Source organism: Rhincodon typus, chromosome 15 (assembly GCF_021869965.1).
Source record: "Rhincodon typus isolate 14 chromosome 15, sRhiTyp1.1, whole genome shotgun sequence".
Taxonomy (NCBI): Eukaryota; Metazoa; Chordata; class Chondrichthyes; order Orectolobiformes; family Rhincodontidae; genus Rhincodon; species Rhincodon typus.
In genome coordinates this window covers 43,738,416-43,762,024 of record NC_063346.1, presented here as the reverse complement: position 1 = coordinate 43,762,024, position 23,609 = coordinate 43,738,416, and the positions used below count along the sequence as shown (strand labels likewise).

General features: G+C 41.7%; 1 protein-coding gene across 1 annotated transcript in view; it reads right to left on the bottom strand.

Annotated features, from left to right (window-relative positions):
- Positions 1–2,714: 2,714 nt before the first annotated feature.
- galr1b (galanin receptor 1b) overlaps positions 2,715–23,609 on the bottom strand; it is a 31,665-nt gene continuing 10,770 nt past the window's right edge. Inside the window, exon 3 of the mRNA XM_020537196.2 lies at positions 2,715–3,032. Coding sequence (XP_020392785.1) covers positions 2,715–3,032 — 318 coding nt within the window. The remainder of the gene's footprint in view (positions 3,033–23,609) is intronic.

Here is a 23,609-nt window from a genome sequence, read left to right as displayed (position 1 = left end):
AAATTCTTTGAGCTTCCTGAAATGCACCAGAGTAAATGAAGAAATATCATTTGCAAAGTCAGAATTGAAACACTGGCAACTCTAAGTAGCAACTAATGAAGATACATATTACTGAAGACATTAACACAGTAGATTAATCTGTTTTATATAAATAAAGTTCATTGATGTTTTAATACATTTCCCAAATTAAGTGATGGAAAGCTGATAAATCCCTTTATTTGAATAGAATTTGGGGATTTAATGAGGCTCTCTCTGGTTTGTAGTGATTTTTAGCAGGCAACTAGAAAATCACAGGACTAGGACAAGAGGGAAAACTTGTTTTCTAAAACTAGGGGTTTACTTGTCCAATTTTCTTAGCGACAAAGTGTTGAAAAATAACACTAAAGCCTTTGTCAGGAAGATCAATATGTGTGATCATAATGGGACTATTTATTTTTTAAACAGCTCTACTGCCACACTATTTTATTCTCAGTACTATTATGTACAATTATGTATTATTTCTTTAAAGCAATGCGTTATTTTCCTTGCTTTCACAAAGTATTGGTCATCATAATGCATCACCACTGATGCGACTTGTAGTAAAGATCATTTAAGGAAAACCTCTGGTTTGCTGTGCTTACTCCTGGTGCCATAGTTTCTGCAGTTGCAATGTCTCTCTGCACGGGACACAGAATTAAAACCATTACCTATTAAGAAATATTAATCACAGCTTGAACAGAAACAACTCATTTGCCTACTGCATACCACACTGTTCTGCACACACAATCTGAATAATGCATCTCACGAATAGAAAGTATGAACTTTTGACACTTCCACCTCTAAAAGAAAGGAAAATCTATGGTAAATTAGTTGTTTGTTATTTAAGGCCATTGTTCTACTCTTTGGCAAGTAGTTTCAACCACTGGAGTATGCAGAAAAATTAAACATATTGGAAAGAAAACAGATTTTATCTGTAAACTTGAAATACAGACTATTCATTAACCCCTACTTGTTTCCCTCTGTGGTCCTAAAGGTGAAGTAGTATTTGTGAACAAATCAGTTCAGGCAATAATAATATGGCTTATAAAGTCTCTTCTCTTCATCAACCCCAGCAGCATTACTTGAGGGGTGACCTTATTGAGGCTTATCAAATCACGAAGGGCATGGATAGGGTGAAAAGCCGAGGTCTTTTTCATGGGATGGGGGAGTCCAAAACTCGACAGTGTAGGTTTAAGGTGAGAAGGGAAAGATTTTAAAAAGGAACTTAGAGGTAACTTTATCATGCGGCGGGTGGTGCATGTATGGAACGAGCTGCCAGAGGAAGTGCTGGAGATTGGTACAGTTACAACATTTAAAAAGCATCTGGATGGGTATATGAATAGGAAGGGTTTACAGGGATATGGGACAAATGCTGACAAATGGGATTAGATCAGTTTAGGATATCTGGTCGGCATGGATGAGTTGGACCGAAGGGTCTGTATCCATGCTGTATGACTAAGTCACCTTTGAGGCTTGAGAGGAACTGCTAGTAAAGGCCAAATCATAAGCAGATGGATGTCCACTTTAAACTAAACTGAAAATGCACAAATATATTTACTTAGGACCTTTAATAGCTTAGATAGACTGTATTCCCAGTAGCATAGATTAGGTTGAAACCCAGAGAACTAGATACAAAATCTTTGTATGGACCGCTCTTCTACAAAGTTGGAATCAGTTTTACTAACTGCTGCAAATGTTAATCTTCTTCAATACAGTCATTGTGTAATTGTGCTAAACTTTGAACAGTCAAAGTGAGATTAATAATTCATTGCTCTTAAATAGACAAAATCACTTGGTTCAGAAATTTCTAATGAAAATCTCTTTGTCAGAACTACAGTACAATGGCCTTGATTAGAGCTACTGATTTCAAATTTTTCTTATCTGTTTAGTCACCATCATAATTATTTATTGAATTTATTTGGTGAAACTATGGCAGCATCGATTAATGAAACTCTAGTTCCTTTCTTAGAATTTCAAGCTTCTTATACCAATGATCAAGTTTGACTGAATGAAATTAAATCAACTCGACTCAACCATATCTCATCTACATCAAAACAAACTGAATTTAGAAACCAGACTGGAATTCAACTAGATTCAAATTAAGCTAGTTGTCACCCACGTTTACAAGCAACAGACAAAACTTTCAATATTAAATAATACAAAACACTATAATTGCCATAGAAATGACAGTATTCAGTGTAACTTCAATTTTGGTGTCAATACACCATCATTCTAAAAAAATCCAGTTATATAAGTGATTAGAAATTTCTTGAGTGGTTTACTTAATCTCACCAAATCTCCATAACTCAAACTGAGGTGGGTGGGGAAGGGTATGAACACTTCACACCTACACAGCCCCCAAGCAGACAAATCAGAACTCTTATTAACTATTTCCAAGCCTTTAATGCGTTTTCAGAAGATGCCTGGAAACATTTTAGACATGTCAGGTTATTCACGTCAAATGCTTTAAAATTGATGCCCCTTTTTAATTTCTATATCATGAATGTTCCTTGAGACTTGAACCTTCTGGGTCAACACAACGCTGACATCTGATGGCATCGTCATCGACTGTTCTAAACATTTGAATTCTTGATCCAGTATTTTGACTGCTCGCTCTCATTGGATGTGCAATTTCATAAGTGCACAGACATGGCCTCCATGCTTGGTCACAATACTCAGATCAAAATGCTATAGCTTCAAGCATTTGTTGTTGAAGGGGTTGTCGAAAAGTTCTCCATCCGAATCCTAACCACCTTCTCCTCAATGGGTTGTGGGAAAAGAAATTTACACCTGAAGACTTGGCGGCTGGCTTTCCGAAAATTTTCTGAGAGGAATGCATACATTATGGGGTTGATGCAGGAGTTCCCGTACGTCATGCAGTGAGAGATGATCCTGAAGGCAAACGATGCATCGTTTAGGGGAAAATACCCAAATTCAACCCACATGTTTATGATATGGTGAGGCAGCCAAGACAGAAGAAACACAGCAACAAGCAGCATCACAGTCTGGGCAGTCTGTGAAAACAGTAAAGGGGAAAATCATATATATTCACAATTACCATTAAAATCACAATGACATTATTTGATTGCATAAGGCCTGGATGCATTTCAGGTAGTTAACCTCAAATGTCTGAATTGTGCAAGTTTGTATTGGCAGTCCAAAACTTGAGAATTGCTGAAGAAAGTAAGGCTCTGACTGTACACAACCAACTTACAACACAGTACCCAACATTAGATAGGATTCTGCAATTGGACATCATTTGCAACATAATCCTGAATGCGTGAAGAATTACAGTGATAACTAATTTGGGGTTGTCAGTTGGGCTTGAAGTGTGGTGCGTGTGTGTATTTATTGACAGAACGATCATATACACACCATGTCTGTTTCAACTCAACAAAGTAGGTGACAGCAATTTGCTGGCTCATTTCTCAGGCAATGCACTGACCAGTCAGAGTCAATCCATCTGGTTTAAACTTTAATCAAAGCCTGTCAGTTAACTTCAATCATCATTAATTGGCACATTTTCTTTAATGCAAATCCCCTACAAAAGTCCACTTGCCAACCAAAAGCACTCTCCTTCAATGCAGTTTTCCCCTCAAATTGATATTCTTGTAAATTGCCCTAATTAGTTCAAAGCACAAAGCTTCAACAAAATGTGTTTTTTTTCTTGAGCAAACTTATATTTTCTGACTTGGTTTTTAAATACTTTTCTGAAAAGTTTTGATTTTCCCAATATAATGTCACTTTAGGCAACAAAACTGTTTGGGTATGTTTAACATTTAAACCACCTGTGTTCAGCATCAAGTCCTTGGTCAAATACAATCTTTGGGAATAAATTACAAGTTATTCAAAGCAAGAAATGTACTTGCTCCTTCTCCAACTTCAGAAGAACAATCTTATTGTGGTAGTGTGATTTTTTTCAATAGCCTTGAAGACATTACAATCGCCTTAGAAACTGATAACTTATAGAAAAACACTTACATTTTCAATGGCCAACTCAAATGAATCATACAAGAGGAGTTCAAGTTTTAAAACATTTACTGTAATTAGCAAAGTAAAATCAACATAGATTAAACATTATTTAGTAGGAAACTAGTATTGTCAACTACAGAAAGACATCGCTTATTAGCATGTTAACCTACTCAATAACCCCATACTGCATTTTATGTCATGATCTCCACAGAATTATAATCTTAGACCAGAAGACAGTACGAAATGGGAACAGGAGCAGTCTGTCCATTCAGTAGGATCATTCCTCACATCCACTTTCCTGCCCTTTCCTAATAACCCTTCAATTCCTAACTGATCAAGAATCCATCTCAGCCTTAAATATGCACAAGGACTCTGCCCCCCACAGCTCTCTGTGGCAAGGAGTTCCAAGGACTCTCAGTCCTCTCAGAGAAGAAATTCTTCCTCATCTCCATCTTAAATTGGTGTTCCTTTATTCAGACACCATGCGTTCTTATCCTAGACTCTCCCATGTCCTCTCAGCATTTATCTTGCCAAGTCCCTTAAGAATCTGATATGTTTAAATGAAATTGCCTCTCATATTCTTCTTAACTCCATGCAGTAAAGTCTCAACCTGGTTAGCCTTTGCTCATAAGACAATCTCTCCATACCAGTGATTATCCCAGTGAACCTTCTCTGAAATGCCTCTTATGAAATATCATTCCTTAAATAAGGGGACCAAAACTGCACACTGTATTCCAGATGTGATCTCATTAGCACCTTGTACAATTGCAGTAAGACTTCCCCACTCTTATACTCTAACACATTTGAGGCTAGCGCCAAGATTCCATTAGCCTTCCTGATTACCTGCTGTACCTGTATGCTAGCTTTCTGTGTTTCATGCACAAGTATCCAAGTCCCTTTGTGTTACAGCTTTCTGCAGTTTCTCTCCATTTAAATAATACTCTGTTCTTTTGTTCTCCCTTCTAAGATGAGCAACTTCACATTTTCCCACATTATACTCCATTTGACAACCTTTTGCCCACTTACTTAACCTACCAACATCTCTCTGTAAGCTATTTGTGACCCTCTCATTTATTTCAATATCGTCTGCAAATTTGGCTACAGTACATTCACTTCTTTTCCAATTTGAAACAGACAGAAGCTATTCCCAGCTCCCAATGGGTTTCCATTTGTCTCCATTAAACTGAGTTGTAATGTCCAATAATCACAGAAAGTCCTTTTCCTCAGTCTTCCTAAAAATCCCTAACCAAAACTCTTGTGATTCCATGCCTTGACATGCTAGGACAAATTTTCCAATGATTTTGAATTTCCAAAAGATTCTCTTCAACCAGAAAAATGTCTTTTTATTTGTGTTTTATCTGGTAGTTAACAGAGAAAAACAGCTTCTGACCTCAGCACTGATGTTCCGGTCTCTCTCCTTAGGACTCTATTGCCCTTTCTCTCTGTGTCAGAGTTTTTAGAGCATGAACTGCTGCCTTCATCTTTGCCTTCAGGTGTGAAATTCAGCACTAGGGTATCAGCAAGTCTTTACCTAGGTACTGATCTCTATGGAAACCATCACCTGGCCCGTTGATGGGCAGAGACTGATAGAAATTCACACTGACCCCTGTTCCAGGGTATCATGTTTTACCACAGATCGAAAGAAACAGTGCAAAACACACCCATCCTATAAAACCTTGCTTTATAATAAGTGAGAACAATGAATGAACACCTTATCAGGGGCAATTAAGCCACTTCCCGTTCAGTTGAGACAGTCCAAATGTATCTCAGAGTCAGTCTTTGGCAACACCCGTTCAAAATCTGTCTGAGCCCACATCTTAGAGGAAAAAGAAAAATATATTAACTAGCTCCCAGTCTCTCATAAAGTGTTCAAACTAATTTCTCCACTTAAGAGATTTTTCTGGTAATCTGGGTGTCACCTTGCAATCTGTGCTTCCAACCGGGAGCTGCACTCCAAAGGAACATGAATTGGAGCCAGATTCTCCAAACACAACATCAGCTAATGTGGAGTTAGTGCTATGTAAATGTCTCATTAAGACATCAAAGCAACATCAAAGTTGAAAACCAAGTTTTGATCGTTTTTGATGGAAAACACACTTTTTCGTATGTTGCTTCTTAATGGTGTAAAGCTGATAGTATTTAACGGCTCTTGAAGAACACAAATTAAGTACAGGGGCCCCTGTTTTATGAGTATCCAACTTACAAACCTTTATACTTACAAACGTGATCCCATACATGGGTGTCATTTTAAATATATGAAAATTTCCTGTACTTACAAACAGCTCCTGTATATTGTCCTGCACTGTGTTCTGACGTGTGTTAAAACCGACTTGTGAACGGACTCCAAAACGGAAACCATTCGCAACCTGGCGTCTGGCTGTTTCCAAACAAAGTGGATGAATCGACTTGCTGCAAAATCTGAATGCTGGATTTTCAACAGACTGAAAGGTGAAATTCACCCTTCCTCAGTGTGGCTTGAGGAGTGGCAAGGAAGTTGAGAAAATACAGCAAGAATGAACATCCTTAAGTTCCCCCTTAAGCTTAAAATGGCGACTTCATAATCTTGCCTACCTAGTACCTACCTATTTCCAATTCATTATTAGTCCAATTTGCCTCACTTCTATGCCACTTCCAATTCCCTTCTCATTCCCTGAGAAACTAGATGGCACATGTTCCTGACATGAAAGTCAGAGTGTACCTGGTAGATTGCCAATCGCTTGTACCAATCATCATAAGACACTGTCTTCACCATAATGTCCCTGCATGCTCCATGGCCACCATCCTCTTCCAGTCTTCATCCATGCAAATTGGCATCAGCAAACCATTAGCCTCACAACTACCATGACTGCTCTCAGTCCATCTGTGGTACCACTTCAGCCTTTGGAGCTCAGGGACACTTACAACTTGCATGCTCTGCCAGGTTACCTCGTGATCATGGACACACACATATCTCATGCATCTAAACAGGATGCACCTCATGGCTCTTAGGTCCATTTCTTGGCACTCACTCATTTTGTGCTTACTTGAAGGTTGCCACCCTCTGTAGGTTGCATTGCTTTTTAGTGCAGAGGAGGGATAGGCAGCTTGTCACGTTTGGGAGCTCCAAGCAGTCTGCGGACGTGCTGCTGCTATGTCAAAGTCACACTTTGAGGATGTGCTAACAGCTTACATGGCAAACACACACTGGCATTGTGCAACAATCAAACAGCCATGTCCAGACATCAAAGGGGAGCAATTAGTAGTGGGATTAAGGGGGTCTATAGTCAATTAGGGAATGCCATCACCATCAATAAAGGGACTTATCTGATTCCATTCCAGGGATTGACAATAGTGAGCTCTATCAGAGTCCAAGGATGCAGGCCCTTGCAGCCCAGGATTGGGCCATGGTCAGTCTGTGATTATACATGTGCCACTCCATGTACTGTGGAAAATTCAGCTGGGGGTTGGGCACATTCAATTGGAGGCTGCCCTGCTAAGTCAGTTCAGGGGATGGTCGATGGTTAATCATGAGGATCTAGTCAATACTGGTCAGGAGTCTCTTCATGGGGAGGACCATAGAATCCTGGGGAAAGTGGGCAACTAAAGTCTGGGGATAGACTTCCTTGGTTTCGGTCACTGAGGGAATGATTGCAGTGATGGGGGACAATTCATGTTAGAAGGGTGGGATCTAACAGAACATAGGAGGGCAGTAGGGACTCCAGGATTGATGGTTTATACAAACTCACTATCACTTTAGTCTCTACATGGGGAGAGTGTATAGCCAATAAGAGCGCAGCAATTCGGAAAGCCATGGGCTTTGGGATAATTTGGGGGCACTAACAGTTATTTAGATGGGTTGAATGGAAATGAGAGAAGGTTGAATGGAAATGAGATAAGGCTGAAAGATTATTGGGGGCCATAGGGACAGCAACCCAAAAGGAGCATAAAGGATGGGGGAATCACCCTGTGTCTTTGGCAGATCCTGCAAGTCACTCACACAGACACAGAGTTGAAAATGTGCAATCTTCAATCTAAAGTCAACTGTGCAATAATGATACAAAATGCCCACCACACGCACAGTGAGTAAATTGCTGTCTTTCTCTTAAGGGGCAAAATGAAATGAGTGAATTTGAGGTCCTGATAGATACAACTGCACTAATCCTGTATTCACTGATTTAGTAATGCCACTCATCTGACATCAGTTTGCATTCCATTGGCAGGTCATTGTCATCCAGTAATGCACATTATAAATTATGCTTCATGCAATCATGATCATCTAAAGTTTGAGAAGGTTTGTAGCTCGGTTTGTGGATGAGGTTGTACCCTTGCTCGCTGAGCCAGTGGGTTTGGTTGCGTATATAGAAAGATCGACCAGATACTCAATTACACTCGCAACCACCCCAACGTCCACAAATGGAAATGATTTAAACAAACCACAACCAATTGCAGCAACCTCGAACTACGCAGAGCAGAACAGAAGCACCTGTATGGAGTCTTCAAAAGGAATGGATACTTGAGACAGACTACAACAGGAAGACACAACATGACCAGAATCACTTATCACCCTACTGTACATCAAGGGTATTTCAGAGACGACCACAGGACTACTCAGACCCCTAGAGTAGCTCACAAACTGACAACCACCCTATGACAGCTAAATGAATGTAAAGGATCCCATACCCAAAACCGGCAAAACTGGGGTAATATACAAAATACCATGCAAGCACTGTGAGAAACACTATATCGGCCAAACCGGAAGAAAATTGACTATAGGGATACATGAACACCAACTAGCCACCAAGAGACACGACCAATTTTCACTTGTCTCACTAAAAATGGATGACAAGGGACACAAATTCAACTGGAACAACACATCCAAGATCGCACAAGCCAAACAGAGACAGCCAGGGAATTCCTGGAGGCCGGAATTCTGGAACTCCATCAACAAACACATTGAATTAGACCCTGTGTACAAATCACTGAGAAACAGAACCAGAAATAATACCAATCACCCCAGCAAATCGAGGCACATAAAAAACAAGCAGGATAGAACACCAACGCTTCACTGGAGGCGCACTGACGATGTTACCTAGCAGGGCGATGAAACGTTTGCAACCAAACCCACTGGCTCGGCGAGAAAGTCTACAACCTACTCATGACCATCATATTGTGTGCACTAACTACCTCCTTCTCTTGTAGCTAAGCAAATGTGCTCAGACAATCTAATTTAACAGCGTATCCTGGGCTCGACATTTCCAAAACACACGGCATAGCTTTCACAGAAAGACGAGATTTTGGAGCTGCCACATTGATACACAGAACTATAAGTATGCAAAGAGCTGGAGTAGGACTTGCCCTCAGAAGGACTGGGCGGCCATCCCATCTTGGTGCCCATCAAGGTCACAGCTACCCTGGACCTTTGTGACAAAAGCTTGTTTCTAGGAGCAACAGGGAGGCTGTGGGTTATTGCCCACGTTTTGACCCATTAATGCATCCTGGATGACACTGATGCCATTTTTCTCCAGATCACAGTTGTACATTTCTCTCACTTGTGGTGGGGAAAGTTAAACAGCGGCAGTGCCATTCTCACTAATGCTGGCTTCGTCCAAGGTACAGGGTACTACCACCTACACCCACATTGCTTTGAGAGTGCCCCATAACCAAGGTGCAGAGTTGATCAACAGAAAAGCCTTCCACTCCACCAATTTTCAAATTATATGTGACTATTGATACCAGATTTTGGAGGACTGTCCTAGATATCCTGGGAGCTGCCATGATGTGTAGTTGAGAACTCACAGGTTCATGCCTTCTTTCAAGGTCCTCAGGCCATATAGAGATGTCTGCTGGGAGACAACAGGCACTTCTCCTTGGCTGAATGACACCTTTACAAAAACCTTTAGACTGCTGGCACGACCTTGTCTCCCCTGAGAGGAGAGTGCACCTGGGCTGAGGTCCAGCTCCTCATCCCCTTCTCGCCTTGATGCTGAACACCTACAGCTCCAGTGATGGAGTACAGGTCCATGTGTAAATCCGCCACACCCTGATTTCTCTGCTCCTGGCTGTCCACGACAGTCATTAACCTCACCACGGAGTCAGCCAAACATACACGTACTGGAGCAGCACGGTGCCTATAACATTATTGGAATCCTCTGTTTTTCAACCCAGTTTGCTGACTGCCTCTGACAAACCTGTCTGCTCTTCCTGTGCTTGTCTGTGCATTTTGACAAAGTTATCAACAGTCGTGACCCTGGTATTGTCTCCTGTCTGGGGCTGAGCAAGTGCCCGGTCTCTGTCAGTCCTCAGAATGCCAATGGCCTGGGGTGGTTCTTCCTCGACCAGCTTTGGAAAAATGCCAGTGATATGCTCATCAAGTTGTGCTCCCACTTATAATCTAGAAAGAGTACCCACTGGAGTGAGTGTCTAAGTATGATGGGTAGACCAGCACAGCATAGCACAACACAATAAAGCTTTAATGGATCACTTGCCCGTTGCGGTCTCTTTCCATCTCCATATGCACAGTCATTACTTTTTCCAGCCAGCTAAAGAATGTTCTCCACAAATGTCCTGAAAAGTCTTATGTCGGCCCTGTCGGTCCCTGTCGGTCCTGCCCGTTTCAACCCAGTTTGTGAGCCAACTTTTCCTTCAATGAGTCAAAAGGTTGGAAGTAGGGTGGGGGGAGGCTTGAGTATGAAGAGATTGGCTGGTACAGTAGTTAGTCGTGAAGCAGAAGCAAGAGAGATGGTGAGGCGTCCCAGTGAGTGAGTAGGAGGCGCAGCGGGCAAGAAAGATCTGACATTTTGGAGGACAAGGTAATTAATAGAAGTTGAGTGCTCATGATGCATACGATAGTAAGAGACGTAGTCCACTAGCCCTGGTGAGAGGGGATTGCAGTGGCAAAGGTAGGCTGAGTGGTGGCCCTCTGAGAGTGACGAAGCACAGAGAAGATGGTGGCACTTAGCCTTGTGAAATGCAGAAGATCACTGACCTTCTTCCTGTGTCGTTGTGCACTTCTTTGGTCTACAACACAGCACCAATCCAGGTTGCAATTGTGGTTCTGTGGTGTGAAGGCTACAAAGTCCCAGCAGCGACAATCACTTCTGTCCCTGGTGTTTGCACGTGAAGGCTGTCATATAGCCTGGACCCACAATCGATGAAGTGAAGAGCAGAAGATTGTGTTTGAAAAGTTGCTGCAAGCCACTCACTCTTAACTCAACTAAATACTTCTACTCCAAACGGGAAATTTCTATAATCTTTGTTTAATCTTTGGGCAGGCATGTTTTGGTTGGTTTGATTATCCAAACATTATTTCAGTAATTTGTTTAACCTTGCCTCCTTTCAAGTGAAGAAGGTAGCACAGTCCCACCATCCGAGGTAAATGAGGGCATATATATGGACTAAACTGTGTAAAAATATAAAATCTCTATGATCTATCTGCAATGCCCAACGCCAACAGCTTTGGCACCTCTGCTCATTCTTCATTGTTTTCATTAAGTTATTGTTTATTATTATCGTTGGAGATGTTCACTTAAAATCCTGTAATGTTCTTCTAATAAATTGTGCACTATTTTTAGGAGTAAATGTAAATGTAAATCTAGATTAATGTTATTCTCAAGCTGTTTATGTTGGCAGGCAGCCTGAAATTCTCCCCCAGCTGAGTTCTAACATGGCTTGGAGTCCTACTTAAATTGCTAAATTAGTTGTACATCTATTTTAGGTGGCAATCTATTTTCACGACTCTAGCAAAATAGTGATGGCTTTCTTCCAGACAATGGAGCAAAGTTCTCTGTGCTCTTCAAAGTGCTGCTGCCCAATTCTACCAAGCAGGAGTCCTCAAAGTCTGCCCATCCCCAGAACCTGCATGCATGATCGGGTCATACCTTCATTGTCCTAGTAACTGGATAGAGTTATTATCACCATCGTCAGTTGTGTTCAATGGCATGTCCGTCAGGATTGTCAAGATGTTAACCATCTGGTAATGTTAGCACCATAAACTTTAGTGTCTAACTGACAAAATGTTACAGAATTTAATTAAAGGTACTTATTTCCAGCTACAAAATATACCTTCCAATTTTGAAATACCATATTTGTATTCTGTTCATTAAAAAGCACTGTTTTAATCATTTCCATGCAAATATTAATTCCAATAAGAGTTCTGGAGTCTCCTAACAAGACTACAATAAGCTCTTCATTTCTTAAATCATTTCACATCAATTATCCAAACGGTCCTTTCAACTCTAGAAATTAGCACTAGCTTGCAGTGCTGCCAAAGATGCATGGACCAGGCAGCAGGCCGTATTACCTACTCTACCTCTTGAAAGTGCCATTTCAAATATTCAGTGGTTAGTTTGGGAGCCTGTGCTACTGGAGGAGAAGGAGTTGACACCAATTTTTGTGTCCAATGTTGCCTGTAAGCTGTGCAGCTACACAGTAGCCTGAAAGCTCCCAAGCAGCTTGTGCGCAAGACTGTCCCTTTAAAATATTGTGGGTGCGTGAGCATATAAAAATTAAAGGGCTGCCCATTTAAGCAAATTGCTATTGTGTTGCAAAGAAAAATATTGGAAGGAATTTTGCCTGTGTATTCCTTCTGTTGAACTGCATTTATTTAAAATAACATTCTAATTTCAGCATGATTGGCATATGGAGTAATTTGAAGCTACGAGTTTACACAATCTTGTAGATAGAGAACAATACAGTTTTGATGAAGGCTCATAATATATTATGATTACAATTTGGGAAGCTCCAAAGTGAGAAGAAGTAATTTTAATTTTCGGTTCTGCGGAAGTCTGACTTTTCTTTTGAAAGGTGAGAAAGTCATTTTGAAGAGTAAGCTGCAAACAACCTTTCCAATAAATAAATAAATAAATAAATAAAAGCTAAATAATTAGCAAGTCATCTGGGAAGGTAATTGCTAAGATGTTTGCTGACTTATGTTTTACTACCCAGGGACAGGGATGGCAGAAACAGGTTCACACAGACAGAGAAGGTCTATAGCTGCAGAGGTGCTGCGCATAGTCATCTCCAAAAACGGTCATTGCAGGGCTGAGGAGAAATTTTGAGTTGCTCAGAAGAAAACTCCTGAGGCTGAATGCAGTGGAGGTGTCTCTAACCCTGTTGCTGGGGTAAAAAGGTGGAATCTATCTTTGAAATCTGTAATAAGTTTGTTCCAATAGTTCTTCTATAGTGTAATGCAAGATGTATTTTCTTCTCTTGTAATTGACCTCCAAGATAAGCAAAAACAAAAAAAGTAGAACTTATTGTCAATCAAGTCAGTTCTCTCTTTGGGATCTGACCTGCCCAGTATTACCATCAGCTGGGATTATAACACAGTCATCAGAGGGGCATTTAGCAAGTCCATGGGCACCTGCAACTGAGCCTTCAATGTCAGAGATAGACAATAGATTGGGAGTGCCTCGTACTTTATAGAAGCCCTGGCTACCAAACTACATCAGCGTTCAACAAAGTGCGTGGCACATGATATAAACATCACTTGTCTCATTGCCCACCACAAATCAGTCCTCACAGGGAACATTGCTACGTCGAATTCATCACATTTCAAATGGCAGAAGGTACACCAGTAAGAGGGCACAGGCAGCCAGTTGGAATGTCTGCAAACATGGAATCCATTCTAAGGTTATCATTTGATCCAGAATGAGGAGTTACAGTCTCTTCAACCCCATGTACTCCCGCGGACAACATCAAACTACTATGACAAGCACCAGGATACATTTCAGAAGTTGTACACTGCACACTTTCAATAAGCAACATTCGTGTCACACTAGTGGTAGGCAATGGCCATCTTCAACAAGACAGAGTCTAACCATTATCCCTTGACACTCAATGGTGTTACCATTACTGAATCCCCCACTATCAATAGCCTCAGGGTTATTATTGTTCAGGAACATAACTGGACCAGCCATATAAATGTTGTTGCTACAAGAACAGGTCAGAGGCTAGAAAATATGGCGATTAACTTATCACCAGTCTCCCCAAAGCTTAACTGCCATCTACAAGGTACAAGTCAGCAATGTGGTAGAGTACTCTCTACTGACAGGATGAGAGCAGTTTCAAATGCTTGACACCATCCAAAACAAATCAGTCAGTTTGACTGGCAACATGCCCACCACCTTCATCATTTACTCCCTCCCCCACCAGCACAAATGACAGCAGTAACACCATGTACTACATGCAATAACTTACATGCAATAGGTGGATTGGCCATGCTAAATCACCCGTAGTATTCCAGGGATGAATAGGTTAGGTGCATTAGCCATGGATAATGCTAGTTATAGGTAGGGGTATGGGCCTGGGTGGATGCTCGGAGGGTCGGTGTGGACTTGTTGGGCCAAATGGCCTGTTTCCACACTGTCGGGGTTGTATTAAAAAAAATTACCAAGACTCCTCCAACTGCATCTTCCAATTGTGGCCTCCACCATCTAGATGGACAAGGACCGCAGTTGCATAGGAACCACCTCACTTTCAGACCCAGATTGATATAAAGCACCAACCAGGTTTCTGTATTAAACAATGATCACTATTAATTACAAGTAACTCGGCTCTCGCTAAATGGTTCCCAACCTTTTCAGTAAAATGGCACACTTTAGTGAGACAAACAATTCTATGGTGCACTCATTTTTTCAACTGATTTAATTGGTCATAAACGTATTTACTGCAATTATGGTCTTAGAGAGATTTGTAATATAGGACTAATAACAAGCTAAAGAAAGATCAAATGCATTAATGTTTCAACCCATTGAAAATAATATACTGTCTTCACCTGCAGGCACAGACCCATTTTAAAAATCTGCTCAACTCTCCTATTGCTAATGCTTTGCAGCCCTAATTCTGTTCCACACAGTGCACTTGGCTCAGGGTCTGAATTTTGCAAGTGACATTTCATATTTGGAACAATATTTTTAAAGTATAATTTTTATTGAACAATTGAACTGATATACCATTGAAATTCAAAGGATCAAAGCAAAGCAGAGTAAATTGCAGTTTACCAGGTTAGTGAGAAACCTGAGCCTGCCAGTGTCTTTGCTTGTTTTTCTTTGGGTTCAGATATTTCATCAACAACTGAATTAGCAGAGGAATTGCCTCTTTTGACAATAAACATATCCACTTCTTCTTAGATCAAGGGAAATAAACTAGGTTTTCCAAAGAACTATGGATACGGTCAATTTAGTTACAAATACTAATGTTAGCTTGTTTTATCTTGTTTACTTTCAACAAGAAGTTGTGCAATTTCCTGTTGTGGCTGTAGAAACTGTCATGTCATCTCGATTTTGATCTTTGGTCACCTACATTTGGAATGTTCATGTTTTAGAACTTGAAGACTAATTACTCGCTTTAATTTGAACATCAATTTTCACAAGTTTTATGAGATGCAATTTCAGTTGGATAGAATGTTGTGTAAGATGAAGCAATGTTTGTTTTACATTAATTTTCATTACCTTTGGACAAACTTTCACAGCACACTCGGACAGTTCTCATGGCACACCAGTTGAAAACCATTACCGTAGCTTCAGGTAAACAGCTATAAACCTTTGCCATTTAATTCTATTAATTAAAACTCTAATCCCTTTATAATTCCACTTACATGCACAAAGACAGACAAACAGACTGAGTTAAATAAGTTATGGACAGAGGAAGAGAATGGGAAGACAATTCAGGAGTCTTTGTTCACAGGTTCTGTGGTTGAGATGATCTTTATGACTTTTCTGCTGGCCAGCACATTGCTTCAGTTATCATTCTCCAGGTGCATGCATTAGGTGGTTGCAATGTGACCGGGTTCCCTTATAAAAGGTTTCTGACTTATCAGTTATAAGTCTCAGCTTTACAAAATTGTTTTAGGAAAGATGAACTGGGTTTCTTTGGGTTTAGATTTTGTTTTGGCTCCAGACAACAGGGAGTCCACTCCTGAGCTAGAGATAACTAAACACTTCTGTCCGTCTGTCTCTCTGTCCTTCTCTCTGTAACTCATTCCCAGCTCTAACCTGTTCATTTACCCAAGAAGCAATCACACAGTTGTTGGGAGCCAAAAAAGGTCTTTGTCATTGATAACCCGTCAATAGTCCATAGACCAATCAAATTCTTGTTACCAGCAAAAGCTGCATCAGTATAGCCCTTGACTTCAAACCATCTGCAACTCCAATTACTGCTTGTTCCAATAAACATGGGTTTTTGCTTGCTTTTCAAAACTGCAGCCACTCTTTCAAGCACTATATTTTTAAGACAGCATTTTCTCATTTTAGTCAGAGTTATGAAAACATAAAATAAAAAGAGATGGTCCTTACAAGGGTCATTAGGAATGGGCAATAAATGCTGGCCTAGCCATAGGCACCCACAGCCCGTGAGCTAATAATGAAAAAAGGAAGCACTGGGATTAGAAAAAACATAATAAACATCAAAGTTCATGAATATAAATCCTTGTGCTTTATTTTAATTTTTTCCTTGAGGATTTTAACTTTAATCAGAGAATAATTAAATCCAAGGTTGGATGGTTTAATTACTGTGGATGATATCAGTAGACATTTGCTACAGGGTTACTGCCTAGTTTCCATGGGTGTTCGAGTGGGCAGCACTGCTGCCTCACAGCACCAGGGACCTGGGTTCGATTCCAGCTTCTGTCTGTGTAAAGTTTGCACAATCTCCCCGTGTCTGCATGTGTTTCCTCTGGGTGCTCCCGTTTCCTCCCACAGTCCAAAGATGCGCAGGGTAGGTGGATTAGCCATGCTAAATTGCCCATAGTGTGCAGGGATGTGCAGGTTCCATGGATTAGTCATGGGAAATGCAGAGTTACAGGGATACGGTAGGGGGTGGGATGCTTGGCATGGACCCGATGGGCCGAACGGCCTGCTTCCGCACTGTAGGGATTCTATGAATGTTTAATAAAGGAGAACCTTACAAACAGGATAACCATCAGCAGCAATGATCTTGCTCCAGGCTGTTCTGAATACAGTAATGGGAGAAAAACAATATAACTATAAAAGACAAATAAATTGTGACATACACATTTGGTAAAAGAGTTCAACATGTCAGTAGAAAGTCTTTTGTACAAATGTACTGATTAGATTAGGATGCATCTTGGAAAGATTTGACAGTGAGATTAAGATTGGAAAGTTCAAAAAAATATGAAATCTGACTTTACTGTCTACTGAATCATATTTTAGATAACAAATTACAGAAAAGAACTGCATGAAATGAAAATGGAGAACAGATTTGAAGAGTAAATTAACAGCATTAGAAATCAGGCTTCCTTTGCGTTGGGAAAATGGGTTGGGGAGGGGATAAATACAGTAATATTTAACTGCACAATTCCATAGCAGGGAGTTTCAAACAGGCAGCACTGAAGGGGGGATATCATTATTACCATCATCCATATATAATGCTTCATTTACACTGGCTTTTTAATGCAGGATTTAACACATGATCAGATCTCTGCATTCAGTGTCGTGCAGTCAGCAGGAAACATTCATTGTCCCTCATTTTTAGCACACATCTGCAATACCCCTGATACCATGAGTTTGACCGTAAGCAGAATGTGTAGCTAATATTACATTGACAAAACCAATGTAATATGAGATGACACAGCGTGGAACTGGAGGAGCACAGCGGGCCAGGCAGCATCAGAGGAGCAGGAAAGCTGACGTTTCAGGTCGGGACTCTTCTTCAGAAATGGGGAGAGAGGGGGAAGGGAGCTCAGAAATAAATAGAAAGAGGAGAGGTGGGCCTGGGGAAGGTAGGTGGGATGGTGATAGGTAAATGAAGGTAGGCAGTGGTGGGGATTGTTCAGTGAGGTTGAAGGGGCGGATAGGTGGGAGAGAAGATGGACAGGTTGTGTCAGGTCAAGGAGGAGGGAATGAGACGGAGGGTTAGACATGGGATGAGGCCAGGGGTGGGGAGATTTTGAAGCTAGTAAAATCCAACTTTAGGCCATTGGGCTGTAGGGTCCCGAGGCAGAATACGAGGTGCTGCTCCTCTAGTTTGCGGGTGGCGTCATTGTGACACTGGAGGATGTCCAGGATGGACATGTCACCCAGGGCGTGGGAGGGGGAGTTAAAATGGTTGGCGACCAGAAGGTGTTGTCGTTTGTTGTGAACAGAGTGCAGGTGCTCTAAGAAATGGTCTCCGAGCCTCTGCTTGGTCTCACCAATGTAGAGGCCACCACCAACCACACCCTCCACCTCCTCCAAGACTTCTGATTCCCTGGCCCCCAACACTTCATCTTCACTATGGACATCCAACCCCACTTCTTCCTCTCCTGCAGGCCCAACCAGTCCCCTGTCCACCGACACCCTAATCCACTTAACCGAACTCCTTAACAACTTCTCTTTTAACTCCTCCCACTTCCTACAGACTAGGGGGATGGCCATGGGCACCCACATGGGCCCAAGCTATGCCTGCATCTTCGTAGGATACGTGGAACAGTCCCTCTTCCGCTGCTACACTGGCACTATCCCCCACCTCTTCCTCTGCTTAATTGATGACTGTATCAGTGCTGCCTCATGCTCCTACAAGGAGCTTGAACAGTTCATTAACTTTACTAACACCCTCCACCCCAACCTCAAATTCATCTGAACCATCTCTGATACCTCTCTCTTCTTCCTGGACCTCTGTCTCCACCTATGGTGACCACCTCGAAACCGACATCTATTTCAAACCCACCGACTCCCACAGCTACCTAGACTACACCTCATCACATCCACTTTCCTGCAAGAATGCAATCCCTAACTCCCAACTCCTCTGCCTCCGCCACATCTGCTCCCAAGATGGGGCATTCCACTCCCGTACATCCCAGATGTCCTCTTATTTCAAGGACCGCAACTTTCCCACTTCGGTGATCAAAAATGCCCTCATCCGCATCTCTTGCATTTTCCCCACCTATGCCCTCAAATCCACTCCCCCATCAAAAATGAAGAGAACCCCCTGGTCCTCACATATCACCCCACCGACCTCCGCATCAAACGTATCATTCTCCACCACTTCCGCCACTTCAATCTGACCCCACAACCAAGGATATATTTCCCTCCCCACCCCTATTTGCCTTTCGTAGGGATGGCTCTCTCTCCGACTCCCTCATCTGCTCCACAGTCCCCACTAGCCCCACCACCACCGGCACTTTTCCCTGCAACCGCAGGAGGTGCTACACCTGCCCCTACATTACCAACCTTCTCTGCTGAGCTTTTCCAGCAACTTCTGTTTTTGTTATCAACCTTCTCCTGTTTCCTCTGATTTGGACATGAAAATCCTGTAGATGTGAAGACCAGGGACAGCATTGAGATTGTGCAGCCTGAGCAAATGCATAGGGCCCTGAACCAGTCATGGGCTCAAATTAGATCTGCCAATGAGTGACATTTATTTAGGATTACCATTTACTTCCATTTGCAACTTGTAATATTTAAACTCAAGTCATGTCTGCAGGCAGCAGAATCCAAACAACATCCAGACTTGGACTGTTAGGTGTAAATTAACCTTCACACTGCACAGATGCCACTGTTCACTTTATCCTCTAGTGTCAGAACCCAGGGGCCACCATTGACTAGATACTCAAACAGATTAATTCATTTCCCAATACACAAAAGTCTCTCTAGCACCTACAAGCCATAAGTAAAAGATTGAATGGATTGCTGTCCACTAACGTAGCTTCTAATTCCTTTTTATTGTACATGTGCACTTTATTTCAATATTTTACCTTGTTTTTGTGAAACCATGTCTGTGTTAACTTAAATTGGTCTCCTTGTGCGTGATTTATGCAAGAACATTTAGCTGTCTGTGTATCCAAGAAGAATCATTACTGTCCCCTTGTTTGGATGAATGCAGCTCCATCAACATTCAGGAAACTCATCACTAGCTAAAGTGAAACAATCTGCCTGAAGGACAGCCCATCCACTACCTTAAGTGTTCACTCTTTCCACCACCTTGACTTCAGCCTGTACCAACTACTGAATGCATTCACTAGCTCTATGACTGTACTTCCCAACTGCTGACATTAACCACCTGGAAGGAGAACTTAAATTGGTCTCCTTGTGGGAACATAACTAGCTTCAAGATCCCCGCTGAGTCATATAAGTTCCAGAGTTGGAAATGTAAAATCTTTATTGCCGTTTAATCAAACCTTTATCCTACTGATTGCAAAGTGTGGCCTACAGACCATCAATGGTCCATTAGGGTCTCCAGATAGCCCACAGTTTGATCCAAAGTTTAGGTCACTGATGACCAATGTCATGACTGGGAATATGCACAATAAAAAGGCACAAACCTTAACACCAACCATTCCCATGACAGTTTGGAACTGGACATCACTTCATCGGGGTTCAAGTAAAAACAGCAATATTCTTCCCATTCATTCTGATCAGATGTTTTACAGTGGTGACTGCAAGAGGATGGAGTAGAACAGGTATATGCATGCCCCACCTTAGCAGACCACAGGTGACTAGATTTGAGAACTATTGCTTTACCACATGGACTACAGCGGTTGATGAAGGTGGTCTGCCACCACCTCCTCAAGGGCAATTAGCAACAAGTAACGATTGCTGGCCTTATCCTGAGAACGAATTTTCTACAAAAGGCGGGAACCCCAAATTTAAACTTTGCATTGGAGCTCCACAAAGCAAATGCCACCCCTGGTGAGGAAAGGTACATGACATATGCTCATGTCTCCATAACTGACTCTGAATTGTTTAGTTAGTATTGGAGAATGAATGCTTTTCAAAATGCCCTTCACTTTGTACCTACTTGCAACAAAGCAACTGAAATATAGCAATTAGTGAAATTACTGCAGCGGCTACATCTCTACCTTCCCTGCTGTAATTCATTCTTTGAACACTTTCAATTTTTACATAATACACAATTTCTTTTTTGCACATGACATTGAGCAGACCTACACTACTCTGATGAAAGAAAATCTAAGATTCTGATTAGTTCTTTTCAGTGTTGTAAGCTCTTGAAAGGCTCAAAACGTGAAGGTTGGCTAATAGGATTCTATGCATAAGGTTTGAGATGCAGAATTAATATTTCACAGAATACTGTTAATGGATCAAGACAGGGGATGTGTCTGGAGTAGGTATTAATAGTAGCTGGTCATTGCAGGATATAAGTTGGCTCTGCAGCAAAACAAAGGGAACCTGACATAGAGTTTGTAGGGAAAGCAAAGGGAAGAGATCATTGTTCTGTTTGCCATTTCATTTCCCATGCCTTGCATCCCTCAATGTCCACCACCTCCCTCACACGACTCCCTCTAACAGCGTTATGTCTGGTTTCTTGGTTTCACTTTTAGCAGAACTGAGATATATTCTGCTATACACACCTACTATTAACATTTACTCTCAACCTATCTCCATTCTTTACAACCATTACTACTTCCTTTTCTTTTGTTTTGTGACACTAAGATCTGATTTTTCTCACCCTCTGAACTTTTGTTCCACTTGTTTCTCTGAAGTCGATGTAAATGGATCTTTGGTTTTCGGTTCTGTGAAGATGACATTTTTATAAATGACAGAAGCCCATGTCCTTCAGCTGTAGATCGAACAACATTTCCAAAATATCATATGATTTAAACTGCATGCATGAACAAGTTTTCTTGTGAAATCTTTGCTGAAGTTGAGCTTTTACAAACCCCCATAGAAAGAAAGAGACCAGCAGCACATTCAGTTCAGAAGAAATGATCCACAGGAGAACATTTACTGTTTAACAGCCTTAAATTAGTCAAAGTAACTAGAAAGGGCTTTGAGGATTTTATCCTTAGTGTTCAGTGAGACACGTCAGTGAGTTAATCTGTGTCAGTGCGTCTCAGGGAGTGACAGAGAGGATCACAACTGGTGAATGCACAAAAAGTCACCGAAAGGAAATGCATGAACCTTGTCAGTTGAGTAAGGAAGAGTGGCGACAGAATGAGTTTTCACTGGGGTTGAGTGTCGATATTGGATTAGATCTAAGTTCTGCAGTCCTGCCACATCCAGTCATGAATGATGGTTAACAATTAAATAATTCACTGGGGGAGGAGGCTCCGCAAGTATCCCCATTCTCAATGATGGAAGAGCCCAGCACATCCAGTGCAAAAGATAAGGCTGAAGCATTCGCCGCAATCTTCAGCCAGAAGAGCCAAGTGGATTGCCCATCTCAACCTCCTCCAGTGATCCCCAGCATTACAGATACCAGTCTTCAACCAATTTGATTCACACCATGTTATATCAAGATACTATTGGGAGGCACTGGATACTGTAAAGGCAATGGGCCCTGACAAATACCTGGATTAGTACTGAAGACTTGTGCTTCATAACTTGCCATACTTCTAGCCAAGCTGTTCCAGTATAGCTACATCATTGGCATCTATCCGACAATGTGGAAAATTGTCCAGGTATGTACTGTACATAAAAATGAGAACAAAACCAACTCAGTCAATTTCTGCCCCATCAGTCTACTCTCGATCATCAGTAAAATGATGAAAGGTGTCCCCCTGCTCAGCTTAGGGGAGGCAATGACCTAGTGGTATTATTGCTGGATTGTTAATTCAGAAACCCAGATAACATTCTGGGGACCCAGGATCGAATCCCGCCACAACAGATGATGGAGTTTGAATTAAATAAAATATCTGGAATTAAGAATCTAATGATGACCATGAACCCATTGTTGATTGTCAAGAAAAACCCACCTAGTTCATTAGTGTCCTTTAGGGAAGGATAACTGCCATCCTTACCTGGTCTGGTCTACACGTGACTCCAGACCCACAGCAATGTGGTTGACTCGGGATGGGCAATAAATGCTGCCTGATCAGTGATGCTCTCATCCAGTGAATGAATAAAGGAAAAAAAAAACCTGCATAGTGATGCCCATTTTGTGTTCCACCAGGGCCACTCAGCTCCTGATTTTATTACAGCATTGGTTTAAACATTGACAAAAAGGCTGAATTCCAGAGGTGAGGTGAGAGTGACAGCCCTTGACATCAAGGCTGCATTCAAGGGTTAAGATGACATTCAAGGGTGTGGCATGAAGGAGCTCTAGCCAAACTAGAATCTATGGGTGTTAGGGAGCAAACTCTCTGCTGGTTGGAGTCATACCTGTCACATAGGAAGATGTTTGTGGTTGTTGGAGGTCAGTCATCTCAGCTCCAGGACATCTCCGCAGGAGTTCCTCAGGGATTGTCCTAGGCCCAAACATCCTCAGCTACGTCAATGACCTTCCCTCCATCTCAAGGTCAGAAGTGGGGACATTCACCGATGATTGCACAATGTTCGGCATCATTTGTGACCCTTCAGATACTGAAGCAGTCCATCTTTAAATGCAAGATCTGAACAATATTCAAGCATGGGCTGAAAAGTGGCAAGTAATATTCGCCACACAATGCCAGGCAACGTGCATCTCCAATAACCACCACCCCTTAACATTCAAAGGCATTACCATCACTGAATTCTCCACTATCAAAATCCTGGGAGTTACCATTGACTGGAAACTCAGCTGGACTCACCACTTAAATACAGTGGTTACAACAACAGGTTAGAAGCTAGAAATCCTGTGGTGAGTAACTCACCTCCTGACTGCCCTATTATAAGCTCAGAAGTGGAGGTGTTCACTGATGATTGCAAACTATTCAGCACCATTCATGACTTGTCAGATACTAAAGCAGTCGATGTCCAAGTGCAGCA